The sequence below is a fragment of the Carassius auratus genome, unplaced genomic scaffold (assembly GCF_003368295.1).
Source record: "Carassius auratus strain Wakin unplaced genomic scaffold, ASM336829v1 scaf_tig00032033, whole genome shotgun sequence".
In the NCBI taxonomy this organism is placed as follows: domain Eukaryota; kingdom Metazoa; phylum Chordata; class Actinopteri; order Cypriniformes; family Cyprinidae; genus Carassius; species Carassius auratus.
In genome coordinates this window covers 1-19,885 of record NW_020525970.1, presented here as the reverse complement: position 1 = coordinate 19,885, position 19,885 = coordinate 1, and the positions used below count along the sequence as shown (strand labels likewise).

Genomic DNA, 19,885 nt, shown 5'->3' with positions numbered 1-19,885 from the left:
CTGTTTCTGTATTTTCAATCCCTCTAGAAAGATGCACACCGAAAAACCCTGCAAACTGTCAAAACCTAAATGCTTTTGAAAAGGCGGAAGGTGAAGGATTATAATGCTGTGGTGAAGGAAATAAACCCCTTGAGGTCTGCTTCTCTGTATCTGTGTCTCTGGAGTGGGTGTCAGCAGTGGGATCCAGAACACCACTTCCAGCAAAAACACAAGATAACAGTTTGGACAGGTCTGCATGTCTTCCCTGGGATTCAGCAGCCTGGCTTTCTTCATGAAGGCAGCAGATATGCTCAGAAATACATCATTTAGTGTTTGCATGACTACTCAAGTTCACTAGTTGACATGTTGCAATAATGGAGTGCATGAGAGAAATGAGAGTTTGCATGCTGCTTTCACTGTTATAAACTTTACAAAAAGTCTCATACGCCATAACACTGCAACACTTTGAACAATTCAGAAATGTTATTTGCAAATGCATATTTTTCTTATGAAACTTATTGTAGAATATATATATATATATATAATTGTGTGTGTGTTTTTTTTTTTAAATTTATATTTTTCTTATTAAATTAATTCTAAATGCATTTGCAAATACATGTTTCCTACCTGTTTGAAATGTCTTATCTGAAAATATAGGAAATTTCGGTAGCACTTTATTTTACAGTCCTGTTCCCGATGTACATACTATGTACTTATTATAGTAATACAATAACTATGTAATAACTAGGTACTAACCCTGAACCTACCCCTAAACCTAACCCTATCCTATGTAGTTACCTTGTATTGCCAGAATTTTCTTAGATAAGTACACTTTAAGTACACTATGAGTACATGTAAGTACACGTACTGTAAAATAAAGTGCAACCGAAATTTCTCACTTAAATATGCTTGCACCTACAGTAGTTTCTTTTCACATTTCTTGTGATGTTTATTCCAAAGACATTTGCAAATATATTTGGAATTATGCAAATCTGAAAATTCACTTTTCAGCGTTTTGCTCTCATGAGGTGGCAGAACTAGCCTGTGCAACCCCTAATATAACTGCATTTGTATTTGTGCGTGTGTTTATCTGTCAAAAGTTCATATGCTCTTCTTGGATTTCCCAGTTACTCCTCTTGGTCCTCTGTTAAAATCCCATTTGCCTCTTCCTGGGTGAACGCCATTATAAAACAGAGCATCAGAAAGTATCTTCCTCTGATGGAGAGAAAAAAAAAAAAGAGTATTTATTTTATCAGCATCATGATTCTATAGCTTATGAATTGTACTGTTACGAAGGTTTGTCCGTTTTAATCCCTTTGATAAGACAAGAGTAAAGTTTGTGCATCAAGGCTTTCTCAATCATACCGGTAGCACTTTATTTTACAGTGCTGTTCCTCATGTGCATACTATGTACTTATTATACTAATTACAATAACTATGTAGTAACTAGGTACTAACCCTGAACCTACCCCTAAACCTAACCCTACCCCATGTAGTTACCTTGTATTACCAGAAATTTCTTAGACAAATACACTGTAAGTACACTATAAGTACATGTTAATACACGTACTGTAAAATAAAGTGCAACCATCATACCTACGATGATTAGAAGCACTTTTAATGAATGATATTCAGGTGGAACAATGTCTAATCAACTTTAAAAAAGAGCTTTAATTCAATCATTTTGGACCTACAAAATTGGTGTCAACTAGTTCAACAAGCTAAAGAAATCAATTGTGAACTACAGCATAATAGCAAATGACAGCCTCCATGAATGGTTACAGTACAGAAAACACTATTAAAGGGGTCATAATGATCAAATCTGCCTTGATCTTTTGGCATATAAGAGGTCTTTGTACCAGTAAGACATCCCGCAAGTTTTGAAGTTAAAACATCCTCCTTTACAAACAAAGCATGTATTAAATTATTTAAAGCAAACCTCAAGGAAGATATAAATATATATATATATATATATATATATATATATATATATATATATATATATATATATATAAATTAATACAAATAAAAATCAATGTCATGACCCCTTTAAACAACGTTTGTAAAATTTCTGCCTATTCAAAAGTAACATATGCAAATTTTCTCAAAGCCCAACTGATAAACATCTGAAATACACATTTCTACTTGTGGATATCAAGTTGACATGCTCAAATTTCTTGTATCTTTTAAAAATTTGACGCTGCTAAGCTATGATTATTTCGCAATCACATGCAATAATTTCATATTCATAATCAAGTGAGTATTTCATCCTCAAAAAGCACTCATTATATCAATCTTGTGCATTGTGAATGTCACTTGGTTTTAGTATGAATTAGAAAAGCAAAACGATATTATCTTAATAATACTGAAAGTTACATAAAGCCAGTCAATCAGAATGCAACTGATTTCAATCAGCACTGCAGATTTAGTATCCAATATGTATAACATGATCTATAAACGCTGTCCCACTGACTCTAAGGTGTGTTTTAGGCCCTTATTGCTTTTCTGATCATTTTACGGTGCCATTTCCTCCCATTATTCTCTTTTCAATATTGTTATTTCAGCAATAAAGTCTGAATGAAGTCCAACAACAGGAGTGTTTCTATTTTCCATCAGTATAATTTGCACAGTGCCATGTGTTTAGTATCAAGCCCATAAGTCATTTTAAAAACCTTCCGTCTGACACCCCTAAATACATGACACAGATTACAGAGATTTACAGTGTCTGCTTGAAGACAAATGAGTCCGTCCAGAGAGAGACTGTTTACAAGCCGCCGGTGTTTATACATATTTTTTACATTATCTGACTATAATAGTATTGTTTGCTTTATGCTACATGGCCAAAAAAGGTTAAACAAAAACATGCACATATTACACAGATGGTAAACACACACTGACCTCGCCCTAAGAAGTCTGCATGATTTATGTTCTCTATTCATTAATATATGTCCTTTGTTTTCCTACACCTCATGTTTGAGTTCATTCATATTTATAAACCGACTCCAGAGGTACTTTGTGAACATAATCCAATAAAGGAGAAAATTAAAAAACTTTGTGAATACAGTCTGAGGTCTTGCTCTAGCAATAGCTCATCTGAAATTTTAAATCTATTGTTTACTCACCCTCATGTTCCTTATGTATAATATATTTAAATTAAATAAACTGCTGCTAAACATGCTGTTTTAGTGTAGGTTTGATTCCATTAATGCCAAACTACATTTCTTCTCACAGAACCAAATGCAATGCATTTTAATTATATTTATTTACTGTATATAGGAGGTGCTTTTATTCAAAATTACTTAAATCAACAAACAAATTTTGTTTACACTACTGTTCAAATGTTTTTTGTAAGTTTAAAAAAGAAAAAGTTAATACTTTTATTCAGCAAGGATGCATTAAATTTGACAAAAGTGATATTTACAATGTTTGCAAAAGGTTTCTATTATGTAAAAAAAAAAGAAAAAACCCGCTGAACTCTCTTTTCATAAAAAAAAATAAATAAATAAAATCTTACAAACATTTATCACTGTTTCCAGAAAAAAAAATATTAAGTAGCACAACTTTTCATATTAATACTATTAAAATATAATTAATGTTAAAATAAAATAGAGAAATATTAAATATATTAACAACAGAAATATTGTAAACTTTGGTGGGAATAAAACACTTTAAAAATCACACACAATAAAAAAACGTACAAGCGTCAGACTTTTTAATGGTATTATATATTTTTTTGTTTTATACTGACTGTGAGTGAGAATGAAATTTGAGCACTACATCAAAACTCTAATAATATATATAATATAATGACTGGGAAAAAAAATATTTTTTTTAATTTTTCCTCACACAAACTGCACAAAAAACTTATTTTATGGTGCTTTTTCGACAGTTTTGTGTTTTGAATTCTGAACAATTTTTTGGTTATCAGTCCAGTAATATTGGGAATAAGTATAATCAAATTCACATTACTGAAGACTTGTACCCCTTTACACTGTAATCAGATTGTTTTGGCTGCTTTTGTACAACATACATTTTAATTAATTCAAATATAATCTAAATCGTTATTTAATACACTGTATTTAAAAATCAAGAAAACTAAATGGTAAATCTCACTCTTAATAGCTTATCTGTCAGATTAACCATTAAACTGAATAATCACTGGCTGCCGAAGAGCAGCCACTATTTACATTAACCTATTTTTCCAGCCTGGTACCCTTGATGGAAGCAAACTACACTGGGAACAGATGATACAAGCTCCAAATCACATCGCGTTTGAAAAATGTGTAATAAAGGGTGTGTTTCTGTTGGCCTAGTATATTCTGTTCGTTGTGTGCAATGATGAGAGAATGAGAAACAGGTGTGAATGCGCAAGGGGCGAAGAGTGGGGTGAGGTCACATGACTCCAGAGAGTTTAGAAAGCCTGGATCTCATACAAAATCAGTGGAGTATCTACAGTACCATATGGAAGATACAAAGAATGGCTGCATCCTAAATCACATCCCATCGGTCCAGAAACATGAGATTAGGATTAGTGTGTGCCAAATCATTGAGAAATATGAAAATTGGTAGGCTACCTGGATGAGATTTTGTTGTGGTGTGAATCCTTTTTGGGCTAATATTGCCCACAAACCCTTGCATTACACCTTTCCTTACTTTGTTTTCTACCAAGGTCAAAACTGCTGATACTGATGCAAAAAAAAAAAAAAAAAACACTATAACGACTATAATTACCCATTATGTCCATTATGTTATAGTCAAACATATTTAAATTAATACTGTTTGACATTAATAAGAATTGTTAAAAAATATATTATACATAAATAAATACTAATATATATATATATATATATATATATATATATATATATATATATATATATATATATATATATAATTTATTTGTATTACTTTATTTATTATTTAACCCTATTATACTATGGAGGACCAAATTACTCTAAATATTTAAACACATAAATGAATATATAAATATTTTTTATTTTATATTTATGTATGTTTATGGAAATTTGTATATTACATTTACATATAATTATATATACACATGTATACACTTGAAAAAAAATATTGCTATAAAAAAAAAAAAAAAAAAAAAAAAAAAACACAGAAAATTATTTAAAAGTTACAAACCAGACTAACTGGCCTGTGCCAACCATCCAAACTCTAATAGTGTGTGAATTAGGATGCAGTCCGGCTCTCATGCAGAACCAGTCATGGAGCATTTTCCATATAAGATATAAAAGTAGTGACATTCTAGAGAGAAAAGAAGACACATTATTCTGTTACACTGCAGCCTGTCAAGCACATAACCAGAACTACAAAGCTACACCTGAACGAGAGCTCCCGATGGCACAGTTACATACTGGGAGCGATACAGGCACATCTGAAAAACATTTATAGCGAGCGCTTCTGAGGATCACAGGGAAATGTTTACACACACACACCAGTCTCTTCTTTTTATTAGCGCTGGGAGCTCCATACAGGACCACACACACTTAAGATCTGCTTGCCAGAGAGGAATATTTGAGTGTCACCATTAACGATATACAGTTTTTCATTTATCGTACAGCGGAAATTACTGTTTATATAATAAATAACCACTTTGTAAAGCCTATTTTGGGGTAATCTGATGAATTAAATACTTTACAGCTGACAGGTACTTCATCTATAGTAATTTAATGACTTTCTATTTTTTAATTGTAACTGTACAGATGCAAACCAAAAAATACAATTATTAATAACAATGAATGACAGGTCTGGCATTAGTGCAAAAACGTAATACTCGCAACTACGAATACAAACTACTATGTAAAATGGATCGTTTTTGTTTGAAATGTATTACTGTAACATCTCAGCATCATGTTATGCGACTTTTTACGTCTCTTGTCTTACTGAGTTTTTGTTCTCGTACAGTACATGTGTTGTGGATGCTGTCGTGTGTAAATAAAGAGGTCCAGCTCATTTTTGCTGTGTGTAAATGCCTACTAAGGTATAATGACACCAAATCTCTATCATAAAATGTCCAGAGGATAAAGCGTTTTTACCAAAGAAAACTGGAGCATTCTGTAACATATCAGAGCATGTGGGTGCTATCATGCTTGGCAAACTAGCATGTGAACACAGAGTCTGGAGTCGAGGTTGAACGGGTGTCTGGGAGTAAGAACAGTTTATGCATCTCATGAACTCACTGCTTGATTTCAGTATTTTTTTTTTTTTTTTGAGAGTGTTCCAGAAGGGTTTGGCACTATAATTCACTCTGCTGGTCATTCTCCACGGACAACACACACCCAGAAGGAGGACACACATCGTATTATGGGTTAAAGGGTCAGAAAGAAAGAAGAATGAGAGAACAACCTTCTCATGTTCCCATTTCTTCATCCTCTCCTGTGTCAGGAACTCCTTCAAGACTTCCTCCTGCACAAAGAAAAACAGACATGTGAAACAAAAGCAGCAAACAGTCCTCAAGGTGAAACAACCTTATATCTGCAACTTGCATTTTATGGACCACGGCTGGAAGAACATTTCATTTCCCAGAATGCTCTAACACTGCAGTCTATTTTTAATGAGTCCATTGTGTTGCTGTGTTGGACTTACAAAATTACTCCATTGCGTGACTATGTTCAATTCCTTTTAGGAATATTAAAAGAACCACTATTATTATTTTGGCTAGACAGAATTTTTTTTAAATCTAAATACAGCTATTTTTCCTAAGAATTGAATTCTATTAAAAATTAAATATATTATACGTGAAATATTATTCATAATTAAATATTTTCATACTTTTTTATATTATTTAATCAACATTATTGTGTCATTATTTAATTATCTATTACAATATAACAAATATCAATCACAATACCACTAATAAAATAGTTATTACTATTATTATTTCCAATATCTAGACATCTAGACATATCTAAAACAGTAACATCAGCTGTTAACTGACATGGTACTAATATAGTGCATCCCTAAATTATTGTTATTTTTTTTTTTTAGTTGATAATGATAATTATCAATTAGTATTATTATTATTATGTATTTTTTAATTCTTTGCACAACCCTGCTCTTAAAGATCCTTTCATGTTACCTCACTGAGCTTTCCACACACTGGTCGTGCAGTCTGCAGTATAAGAGAAGTGGTCACTGAGTCCAGTCCTGTGCATGGGTTTAAAACAAAAAATCTCATTCAGATACAAATCAGAATACAAACAAATGCTTCAAATGAGCTGGACACTCAGTGTGCATTACTGAGTTCATGTAAGGTCTGTCTAAAGCTATTACCTCTTGAGGTGTAATGTCATGGCGATCCTGCTCTGTGCAGGTAGTAAGCAGTAAAGTGTAGCGACTGACCTTTAAGGCATTCTGGTTGAATGATTCCACCATGAACTTCAGTGGCAGTGATAACAGTACAAGGGGACGGCTGGTTCAGTAGGATGCTGACCTCTCCAAATGACTGTTTTGGACCCAGCATACCAACATTCACGAATCTGATCCTGCAGCCCTGCAATTCACAAACATTAAACACTATCTACACAACCACTGCTGACAAAAAGGGCAGTAAATTAAGAATATGCATGCTCTGACATTTGTTTCTAAGTATGATTGCTTGTCCTGATACCTTTTTGTCAACAGGTTTTATCAATGACCCCACATCCTGGAGGATGTGACATTCTCCACGTCCAATGAAGGCCACAAACGGACAGATCTTTCCCTCCTTCACCAGCACTGTTAATACAGATTTAAGAACTGGCTTAGTCAGTAAATAAATGAAATGCCCATTTAAACTGCAACCAGCAAATCATTTCAACAAATATATTACAAACAGTACACTGCAGTTACAAAGTTTGGGGTTGTTAAAATTCACAAAAATGATTTTGAACTAAGAGAAGAAAATAATTGTAAATATTATTACAATTGTATTTTTTTTTTTCAGGATTCTTTGGTAAACAGGAAGTAGGATTACAAATATAATTTAATATATTAATTTCTTAAATAAAACTTACTGACCCCCAAACTTTTAAACAACACTGTAGATGTGAAAAAAAATAAAAAATAGGTTTGTATTATAGAGTATTATAATAAATGTGATCTTCCAACTCGATGAATTAACCAAAACCAAAATTAAACTAAAATTTTAATATATTTTTCTTCATTACCGGACTGAACCTCCAAAACAACATTTCATAGAAAATTGTTATTGGTGATAACTGGATCCTATTTGCTGAATTAAACATACAATGTAATCAAAATAATAAAGAAATGTTTTACATACCACATTTTCTCGCCAATCAGTACACTAGCATTTCATTCTGATCTCTGTTTATATAAAGCAGTGTTTCAATTGTTTGTCGCTCATTGCATCTGGTGCCACACAAAAGCAAGGCATTCCCTGTCATAATTAATGAATCTGAATATAGACCAGAAGTGACCCAAACAGGAGAGAATGAGAGAAAAAAAGTGGACTGTTTACGACAAAAGTAATCTATGTTTTGGCAGCAGCTCTCCCCAAAAGCGGTGGATTATTCTTTATTGTGACAAACCTGAGGTTGGTTTGTGGAGGTGAGGATTAAATTGATTTACAGTGAGCCTTTAACATCAGGGGGAAACACTGTATATCAGCCTTGACAGGTAAATCCCATCTCTGTGAAACAGCGAGCGGGACAAGCAGAGTCCATTTGTCTGGCCAGTGACAGAAGCCAGGCCTCCGCTTCAGAAGCGTTAGAGGCAGGAGGAAGCCAGTTTTAATCTCATCTCTCTCCCTCTTTTCAGAGCAAAACTGTCGTTACTATATTATTCGCCCGTTACGCATGTCTTCGCAAGCCATTAAAAAGCAAATGTTTGGATCACTTGGGAAATCACAGCAGGCTCTGGTACACGTCGTTTGTCTTCTAAGATGAACACGCCGCAGTCACGCCTCCTCCCGCAGGGCATTAACATCCAGAGTTCTGCATTTCTGTGCTGCACAACACAATTAGCAGGAAGATTTGACTCTTTCGTAGCGATACTCTTTCAACGGTAGATCTGCTTTAGCAATATTACTTGAAAAATCTCATTGTGATTAGAACCAAACTACAGAGCTTATTAAAAATAATGGAAAGTATAGTTTAATGGACTGTGAGAAATATTCATAGTGGTATATATTCTCAGTTCACGCTCAATGGCCTATGCATTTTCTATGCAAGTCCATTTCAGCCACTAATTGTATCCCTTAAACTTTGGATAGGGTTTCTGCAGGTTTAATGACTGTAAATGTAGTACCTTTCAAGAGGTTCTTAAGACTAAGTATAAAAAAAAAAGAAAAAAAAAAGTAATAAATAGAATGGAACACAATATGTCAATATGTTCTCTAAATGTAAATGTCTTATATAAGCTAAAGCTTCAAAGTTTGATATGGAAGGATTTTCCGGACTATTTTCAAATTGAATTGCAAATTGTATTTTCCTTTGCGTTTTCAAAATGTGGATGCATAAATTGTAACATAATCCAAATGCAATTGCAAATCTTGCATTACCGTTTGCATTTTCGCTTTCGTGAACACACAGTGAGAGCCAAATTTCATATGAAAAAGCAATAGTCCATTTGCAAAGCATTTCTCATGCCTTACAAGCTATGAGCCTGTCATATTTAAATAGCAATATTAATTACCACATTTGCTTTTTCACTCTCTCTGCACTGCATATGTACACTGCCAAAACTCAAATGGAATCGCAATTCCTGTTGCATTTGAATTTCCGACGTCTACACCGAAACCTGTCAATCAAGTGACAGGGGTGGGGCCATTTTATTGGGCGTGTTTGCATTGGGAAGTGACATCACTCACAGTCGACGGTAATAAACAATTATTAATAGACAATTTTGCGGAATGTTTTGAAAAATAGAAGTAATCTGTGAAATTGTGGAGAAAATTTTGACACTTGCGCAGCAAGTTGATGGCAGTTCATACGGTACAGATTTCCTTTTACCCAGAAGGCATTTGGTTTTGCACAGGTTAAATAAGTTTGTGGCCTTGACGAACAGCATCATCAGTAATGAAAATCCTTCCATAGTTTGAAAATACAACTTCCAAAAGATATCCATACATTTATATATATATATTTAAAAAAACAATTATATATATAAATTACACTTTTTAAGATCTTTTCAAGACTCGCAGAAACCCAGGATTTTTTTCCTGTGAAATAATTTCTGCATGCATTATAATGGCTTGAATATAACTCTACACTTTTATCTCATTCAGTGTATGCGGAATATGCAAATTAGTCCCACCTCCCATCAATCACACCAGCTTGGACCTGCTCCACTTTCACATGCTTAACAGAAACACTTCACAACCACAAGTGCCAATATCGGATTACTTCAGCCATATATGTCAGAACCAAAAACTGAATCTGAAGAAGAAGAGAAAGAACAAATAATACAGGGTTGACTACAAGTTCATGTATGAGAATGGTAATGCAAAATTGCAAGGTCTTGAGATATGCATGTTTTTTATGCTTTTTGTAACTTAGAAAATGATGTGTGAGACGCAGCAAAAGACAGAGGAGACAAGCCCAATGAAAAAAGATTTCCACCTAGAGAGTTTACGTACAAAAAAATATGATTCCAAAAAAGTGGAAAGAAAAAAAATTGTGTGTGAACCAGCCCTAAAAGGATATGGAAAACTTATACATACACTACCTTTCAAAATGTATATATATATTATACAAACTACCATTCAAAACTCATAAATGCACTGAAGACTTGACTAATGGCTGCTGAAAATTCAGTTTTGCATAACACAAATAAATTAAATTTTAAAATATATTCAAATAGTAAACCGTTATTTTAAATTGTTTTTATTGTATTTTTTTACATCTTATGATTATAGCAGATATGTATGGCAGAAGATCTCTGTCAAAGAAAGAAATTAATTTGTGTTCTGTGCGGTTAAATGTTACCATAAACATTGACGCCCTATTCTTTCTGGCTGGGTGGGCCAAACAGTAACAGATCAGTAAACATCTGCTCAGATAATCAAAAACAGTCATGCTGGACTGGATATTTGGACTGCAAGTCCAGCCATGGAACATGATAGAAAATAAGATGGCTAGAAAAACCTGGACCAGACTGGATTCATAGCCTAGGGGTGGCAGTCCAGGCCAGAGTGAATGAGAACAGGACAGCTGTGGTCGTGGGGCGATGCAGGGCAGTGCTGGAGACAACAGGCTTTTGTTTGGCATAATCCCGCTGGAGAACCGAAGATATTCGAGTTTACAGCTCATGTCTCTGGAGGGGCAAACTGAGACATCTTGAGTAGCCCACAGACTGGTGAACTAATGGAGCAGGGACATCACTTCTGATCTTCAGTGACATGTTTGGAGAAACAGAAAAAGACTAGAGAAGGAGGGAAAATCACAACTCAGAGCTTTCTTACAGTGAGCCAAAATCAGATGATGCAACTGTAATTAGTGTGGAGAGCAATCAATAAACATCTGTTCACACCGTACCCATCATGCCCAGTCAATGTTCTTCTCTCTGGATCATTGTACTTTATATTTTATTCACTTGCTTCTCGAAAAATGTGGAAATATCTTTAAAACGAGACATTTTTACTACAGAAAACAAAATGGAGTAAGATGACAATTCTGAACAATATAATAAATATTATATATTGTTTTTACATAAATGTATCATGCAGCAACGCATGTATTATTAAGGAAAAAATGAAGTATTAATTTCATCGTAAAAAAATAATGTAATACTTTTATTAAGCAAAGATGCATTAAATTAATCAAAAGAGACAGTAAAGGCATCTGTAATGTTACAAAAGGTTTCTATTTCAAATAAATGCTGTTTCTATTCATCAAAGAATCTTGAAAAATTTATTGTGGTTTCCAGAAAAATATCAAGCAGAAAAAGGATCATGTGACACTGAAGACTGGAGTAATGATGCTTAAAAATTAATCTTTGCACTACAGGAATCAATTACAATGAAAAAAATATTAAAAATGAAACCGTTATTTTAAGTTGTAATATTTTTTTTTATATTACAGTTTTTAAATGCATCGGTGAGTAATGGAAAGGAGAGTGTTAATGGTTTGAAGTTTACAGCTACGGACAGCCGAAGGGAAGTGCAGTGGTTTCTGGATCAAGGCTGTTGGGTTATGCATCACGGTCAGGAGGAAGTTCAAATGAGGACAGTGGCTTTGGTGAGGCAGGGCGGTCACGGGTTGTTAGGCGGTCAAGTTTGGTCTGCAAGGAGTCATACAAAGGGAAAAGCCATTAGGGTTTTCCTCCTCTTACTAATCTCTGAACTGGGACTGGGGCTAGCACTTAGTTTATCATATTCACACGAGTTATCATCATTCTCACACCTGTTAGTCGTGTTCACATGTTGTGCTGCTATCCAAGGTGCTGAAACAGTGTGCAACGTAAGCACAGAAGGCATGACTTTACAATACACCATTACCTTTGAACACACACACGTTGAGTTTCAATGTTTTATGGGGGAAAGTCCATGAGCGTAAAGTTTTTAAACTGTACAAACACTATTTTCTATCAGCTTATACTAACCCTGTCCATAACATAAAACTTTGTTATTTTTGATTTTCAAAAAAGATCATTCTGTATGATTTATAAGCTTGGGGGCCCAAAAAGGTCCTCACAAGGTCAAAATTCACTGGTATTATTATACTTGTGGGGACATTTGGTCCCCATGATGTAGGAAATACCAGGACTACACACACAAAATCACACAAGATTCTACAAACAGTGCCTCCATTGAGTTTTAAACATACCTTCATTAGTAAAATAAACAAAAAAATCCTAAAACATAAAATATTACTAAAGAATGGCTCATACCACACAAGTGCATGTAGTATAATGACAAAAAATGTTTATTTTAGGGCTATTAATTTAATAGAATTTTGTATGTTTGATTACAAATATATTTTAAAAAATTATATTAATAATACTATTCTACAAAATGTAAAACAAATATGAAATTATTAATATTAATATAAAAATATAAACGATTACAACAAGTTTTCTGTTTTAAAATTTGTAAAAAAAAAAAAAAAAAAAAAAATTGTAAACTTGGCATGAGACAACAAGGAAGAATGAGGCATAAAGCAACAGCCAAAAAAGTTAATTTATTGAATTCTAGAGCCACTTTTTAAAGCCTGTCAATTAATTACTCATCTGCCACAACAGTGCAATTGAATTCTATTATTTTAGACTTTTCTCAGCGAATACTGACGTGCCATTATTCAGAGTTATTTCATTTAATGAATCAGTGTGTATTTATTTAAGATTAATCTGTGATCTTATGCCAACTGACAATGTTGATGACGGCTGTTGGAGGAAATACAGCGTTTCCTGATGAAGTTGGTTCAAGAATAGCCACCCCTCTGCCATCTGAAATGATCAGGGCTCTCACTCATCCATCAGCTGTCGGCTGCACACTCAGATAAGAGCCAATCAATCTCCTCTCCCACACACCTGTCTTTCTCTCTAATCACATCTCGTTCCATAGGTCTCTCTCTCCCCGTCTCGCTGATAAAGAGCAGCTATGATACGAGAGCCAAACCCTCAGCTGAGCCGCCGGATAAACTGTCAGTCTCATACATACACTCGGGTTTCATTCTGCAAAGAACAAAACCCCAGCGCCGTCACATTGGGTCTCGTTTACTAATAGATGTGCACGTTATCAAAATGCATATGGACGAGTGTCTGTGAACATTAAGCCACAAAAATACTACTGAAATATAAAGCCTGCATGTTCTGCGTGTCCCTGTGTGTGAATGAATGGCACAGACACAGTTTTGTTTACTGTACATAAAGCGCGTGTGACGTTCACTGTGTTTTCATCATCTGCGGTCTTATTAGCACACTAACATAATCTCTAGAACTGCTCAGAAAGTCTCTCCATGAGCATTTACCACTTATTTTGAGAAAAATTACTGTCATATCATATACAGTACAAACAGAAACCTACAGATTTTCACAGAAATCAGTCAAAATAAAATGTTGGCTTAACTTGAAGAAGCTGTGACAGGAATACATTACTTAATGTAATGATACTACTATTATTAAAATTATTAGTAAAACATTATTTTACAGGAAATATTAACCAAACACTTTTAACCAAACAAGTTTTAAGTATTTCTTTAACAAAGAATTAAAAATAAATATATAAATAAATACACAAATTCATTTTTTATGTTATCTAATTAATTTTAATCAATTAATTAGAGATGCTTTTGATTATTAAAATGTAATTAAATCATTAAAATGGAATCCAGAAAATGAACGGAAACCACAATTATATAAAAAATATTACACTACATATATTTTATGGGTGTCTAATTAACACAACATATAAAACATTTGATATTTTATATATATATATATATATATATATATATATATATATATATATATATCTATATATATATATATATATATATATATATATATATATATATATATATATATATATATATATATATATTAATAATATATCTATATCTATCTATATATCTATATATCTATATATCTATATATATATATATATATCTATATATATATATATATATATATATATAAATTAATAAACATATTATTTATGTACGTTCATTTGAAATATATAAGAGTCAGGCAATAAATCATTTGAAGTGTCAGATTTTCCAATGTGTTGTTTCAGATTGATATACTGTATCAAAACTTTTAATACATTTCAGTGAACTTATTTATGAACCATTTTTGTATTTAATTGTTCGCACGTGTTCGGAGATCTGGTCTAGCATGGATTGATCTCACTTAAAAGTGTCTTTAAAAAAAAACAGATTGACTTAAAAGCCAAAGCCTTTCATTAAAGAGGAAGATACGAATGGATACGTATAATTGAAGGGAGGATGGAGATAATGGGATATAGCCACGGAAGAGTGGAGATTCCAGCAACTAAATAAAGAGTTCAGTCATGATAGCTGATCTCCGCCCAATATCTCAGAGCAACCACAGCACACCATATGCCCCGCTGTCAGCTCCAGGACAGGAAGTGAGATTGAACAGGCTAAAAGGGTAGTCGCACTAGACTTACTGTTCAATTCAGTTCCATTCATGTCCATAAAAAAAGACAACTTCCTGCGAACTAAAGCTCAGCATTAGTGAAATCAAACTCAATTAGAGCAATAGTCGCTGGACACGCCTGCAATGACACACACATAAACATATGCACCTAAATGAATATCTAGGCTTCAATATTTCCCAAATGAGGTGTAAAAGCAGCCTTCCTGGTAATTAAAGTCAGCTGTGTGGGTAATGGAGCAGCTTGTATTTTTACTCTAATCATATTCGAGTGCTCTCCACCCATAAACACATTTATTTAGGGGCAAACGTGTTGAGTGTCGCACTAAGTGAGGAAAACCATTATGCCGTCCAGGTGCTAAGCATCAGTCAATGGAACAAAACTAAACTAAAGTGCGTGAGATGCTGCCATAATTCATTGTGACAACACATATTCAATCAAGACACCCATTTACCTTGATTAGCAGGGAATGTTTTTAGCTGCATGCCGTCGACCAGGTGGTTGATGGAAAGCTTTGGCCAGTGAAGGTACAGCTGGCAACCCTGGATCAAAGACACTTTAACTTCATGGTCCTGTGCCAGGATGTCCTACAGATAACGATAGAGGACATTGTCTGTACTATACTGATTTTGGCTTATATATATATAAAAAAAAAAAAAAATTGTTTTGTTTCCTAGTTTCAGATAATAACCAATAATCCAGAATTTAATTGTGAGTTAATTCTATATATTAATAACACATAATAATAATAAAATATTAATATTAGGTTTGGATTGTTATAATATTACATGTATTAATTGTGTTGTTAATAAACATATTTAGATTCAATATCCATATTTTAGATATCTTTGTTATCATCTAATGCTCAGAGTTAATCCCAATAATAAGATATTGATAAAGTATTAATATTAAGATTACATTATTATAATGTTAAATATGAATACATTATATTCTCAATAAATATTCATTTATATCAATATTAAATATTAAAATGACTATGTTGTCATGTAATTCTCAGACTTAATCCTAATATAAATAATTTAGTAATAATAATTAACTAATATTATGAAAGAATAATATTAAATATGGTAATAAAATTAATAAATATTAGTATTAAATAGTGTATTAAATAGTCCTGAAAATAATAATAATTTGCGGATAATAAAATATTAATATTAAGATTTAATTATTACCAAAATAAAAATGAATAAACTATATTGTTAATACATTTTACATATTATTAATATTAATTTAGACTGTCATCCAATTCTCAAAGTTAATCTTGACATTAATAATGTTATACATAAATTATTTATATTAAGATCAGATTATATTAAATGAATAAATATTAGTATTAAATAGTGTATTAAATAGTCCTGAAAATAATAATAATTTGCGGATATTAAATTATTAATATTAAGATTTAATTATTACCAAAATAAAAATGAATAAACTATATTTTTAATACATTTTACATATTATTATTATTAATTTAGACTGGCATCCAATGCTCAAACTTAATCTTAACAGTAATAATTGGTTATTCATAAATTATTCATATTAAGATCAGATTATAGTAATATAATATATTAATATTAAACAAATCATTTAATAACACTGTAAAATGTTATCGTTAGCAAATCTCAAAATTCACTTGTAGCAATTTAAAAAAAAAAATCTATTTTTAATTTATTTGGACAAAATATTACAGAATTGTATTACTGGTCATTTATCATTTATTGGCTATAACATGAAAACAATTACAGGCCAGAATATAAAATATCAGTGTTTCTCTCGTGTGCAAAGTAAATTTTACTTTTGTGTCACATGAAGCATCATGTTGCTGCACCTTTTTCAGCTTCTTGTAGCCAGAACGAGATATTCTGAGAATCTCGCAGGTCTCGAGTGTCATGACACACTGGATGACGGCACCTCCATCTACTGCACTTACAGGTTCACAGCATCCAAATGAACCTCCAGCTGCAATCTAGATCAACAAAGACATACACTGTATAAACATGTTGTTTTCAAGAGGCCAGAATTCAGAAATATCATTAAAATGCTGTACTTACTTATTTATGACCCTGTGCCACATTGGTTACCATTTCTATTTTTGACAAACGTCACTATTGGATGTAACACTTGAATAGATATCTCAGTGAATGTTATCTGCTGACTTTTTTTTTAAAGAAATGGTTGAATCATGCACTTGACATAACTATTCTAAAAATTTTCTTAAGTAATACAGGCCTATTGTGAACAACTGTGACCACTATGTCAAGAAATTATGTTGAGTGGAATTATTTAAAATCTAAACGTTGTGGAATTAATTGACCAAGTCAATCCAAATGATTCACTCTAAAGACTCTAAAATGCACTCTTAACATTCATCCAACTTTAAAGTGTGCACTGCAAAATCTGGACTGCAGCAGTGCCCTTAATCATAAAACAGTTTGCGTGCTCATATAGTTATTGTTATAGTTTTCATTCTTGCTGAGAACAGGTCTTAACTGTACATTAGAAAAGATCAAAAGAGATTATGCTTGTCAGCAATAATTTCCAAGATAGGATTGGTAATGTTTCTAATGTTAAGCAAAGCAAAAGGCCAATTTAAACTCAACAACTGATAACCAAGTAGCATAATTTATACCGTAGAGACTGTCTGATCCTCTTAAGGGTTTCATGGTTGAACGGTTTCACTGAGCCCTTCAGAATGAGGTAAAATCCATTATGTCCGAAAACTGTAATCAGAGAAAGAGAAAGAGAGATAAATATGGCAGAAGACACACTTGATTAGAAAACCCTCCACTCAACAGTTACGGCTCAGCTGTTTCAGGTCAAAATGCTTGACCCCCATTATGCAGGTGGGCAAGAGACTGACTATTAAATCTTATCGCTGTTTCTGTTATGTAGAGAAAAAACTTTGCACATGCAGAATAAGATTCTACACATTACAAAGAATTTAAAAGTAAAGCAATACTAGGGATCAAGTCACCGGATCCCATCTCATCCTAAGTAAGAGCATATGCATAAATGGATTCATGCTGATGGGTTCTAAAAGAAGATAATTCTTGCATTTGACTGTAGATAAATCTAAATAACTGCATTTAAATGAATGGTTCTCTGTGGAACAGTGAATTTCACGTGTAAAGGGGAAAGTTCACCCCAAAATTGTAATTCTTTCTTCATTTATTCAACATTGCAATATGTCACTCCAAATGACTCAAATTTCAATAAGTTAATAATGACAAATTTATTTTGGATTCATTAAAAATAGCACTCATATTCTAAAAAATAACATTATTTTGTGTATTTAGGGTAATGCAATGAGTTTATGCGGTTTAAGGTAAAAAAAAAAAAAAAAAACACATTATTTTCCACATACTGTACATTATTGTTGCTCCTCTATGCCCTCCCTTCTGAAACACGTAATTTTTTTACAAAGCTCATCGTTCAAAAAAAGTGAGGTGTGCTCTGATTGGCCAGCTATCCAGTGTGCTGTGATTGGCCGAATGAGTGTGACTGAAATTTTACGCCCCTTACCATACAGTGATGTGTGTCGGGTGCAACGAGACAATTTCTGCATTTGTGATCAGAGAAGTGAGAGATAACTCACATTTGAATTATCAGTGGCAAATCCTTTAAATATGAAAACATACTTATAGGCTGTGAGTCAGATTTATATCCACTTTATAGAAACAGCCTTTGCAAACAGATATCATTATAGGCTATTCTCCCAGTTTCAGGAAACAGTCCTCTGAATATTTGGGATGAACTGTTCTGGAACAGTGTTGCACATACAACTTAACCACTGATTCTAGTTGTGTCCTCTTTTGGAAACGCAAAACAAAGTAGTTTCGCTTTCACAACGAAACACACAGCATCTCCACAACATGCAACAATACTAAAGCAGAATTAAAGTTACACCTTCTTTCTTCACGTGAACATTTGGGCGTCTTATGCAAATCTTCCCACACAGTGGCATAGATATGTGGGGGTGTGTTTAAACAAGGCATTTTAGGGTTTGGGTTTGGAACGTTAGTCTTTGCCAACTTTAGGGATATTATCTACGTATAGACCAATGCTACTTTTGCGTCATCGAAGGGTAACGCCCCTTTTTTGGGGGAAAACAAACGCATTCCCCTGATACAGAACTCGCTCCAGGGACCTTTTGTTTTTTCAACTAGTATAGCTAGTAGTCAACAAAACTGTCAATAGCTTAAATCAACTGAAATATGATCCAAGTAAACCACCCACTCCTCTTGACATGGCTCATCGTCTAGTTTATCATACTGTGAGTGTGTTAATGACAAAAAATAGGCTACTTGGTAATTCCACAAGATAATGGTAACGTTAGATTTCCATATTTGGCCACTGCGTGGGGTCATTAATCCAGTTTTCGACCCATTTCAAAGGGATACCTCTTTAAACACCGTATCCAGTAGCTTCTTTAAATACCGCCACGGTCCTCGGGCCGGCAAAGAGAGTGTGTATGTTTGTGCCATTTTTGCTATCAAGAAACTAGAGCGAGTTCTGTGTCAGAGGAATCTGTTTGTTTTCCCCCAAAAAAGAGCATTACCCTTCGATGACGCAAAAGTAGCGTTGGTCTATGCACGAACCGCTTGTAACACTCCAAAGAGAAAGGAAAACATAAAATTGCATCATAGGACCCCTTTAAGGAATTTTCACACACATTATGAAATGAGCTGAATATCCTTCAGTCATATCTTTATCTTCAGACAAATAAATCACTTTGACACAAAGATCTGAATGAGATGAAAACTGCTCTCTGAAAGCAAACTCTCCATACACTAGTAATAACAC

General features: G+C 33.2%; 1 protein-coding gene across 1 annotated transcript; it reads right to left on the bottom strand.

Annotated features, from left to right (window-relative positions):
• Nucleotides 1-628: 628 nt before the first annotated feature.
• LOC113080795 (cyclic nucleotide-binding domain-containing protein 1-like) lies at nt 629-19,566 on the bottom strand. Its single transcript, XM_026252846.1, has 8 exons — nt 19,483-19,566; nt 16,911-17,048; nt 15,516-15,648; nt 7,613-7,719; nt 7,345-7,495; nt 7,082-7,149; nt 6,349-6,408; nt 629-1,194 (listed from the first exon to the last, which is right to left on the bottom strand). Exons 1-8 carry the CDS (start codon nt 19,564-19,566, stop codon nt 1,081-1,083), a joined length of 855 nt encoding a protein of 284 aa, XP_026108631.1. The 3' UTR covers nt 629-1,080.
• Between the last annotated feature and the right edge of the window lie 319 nt (nt 19,567-19,885).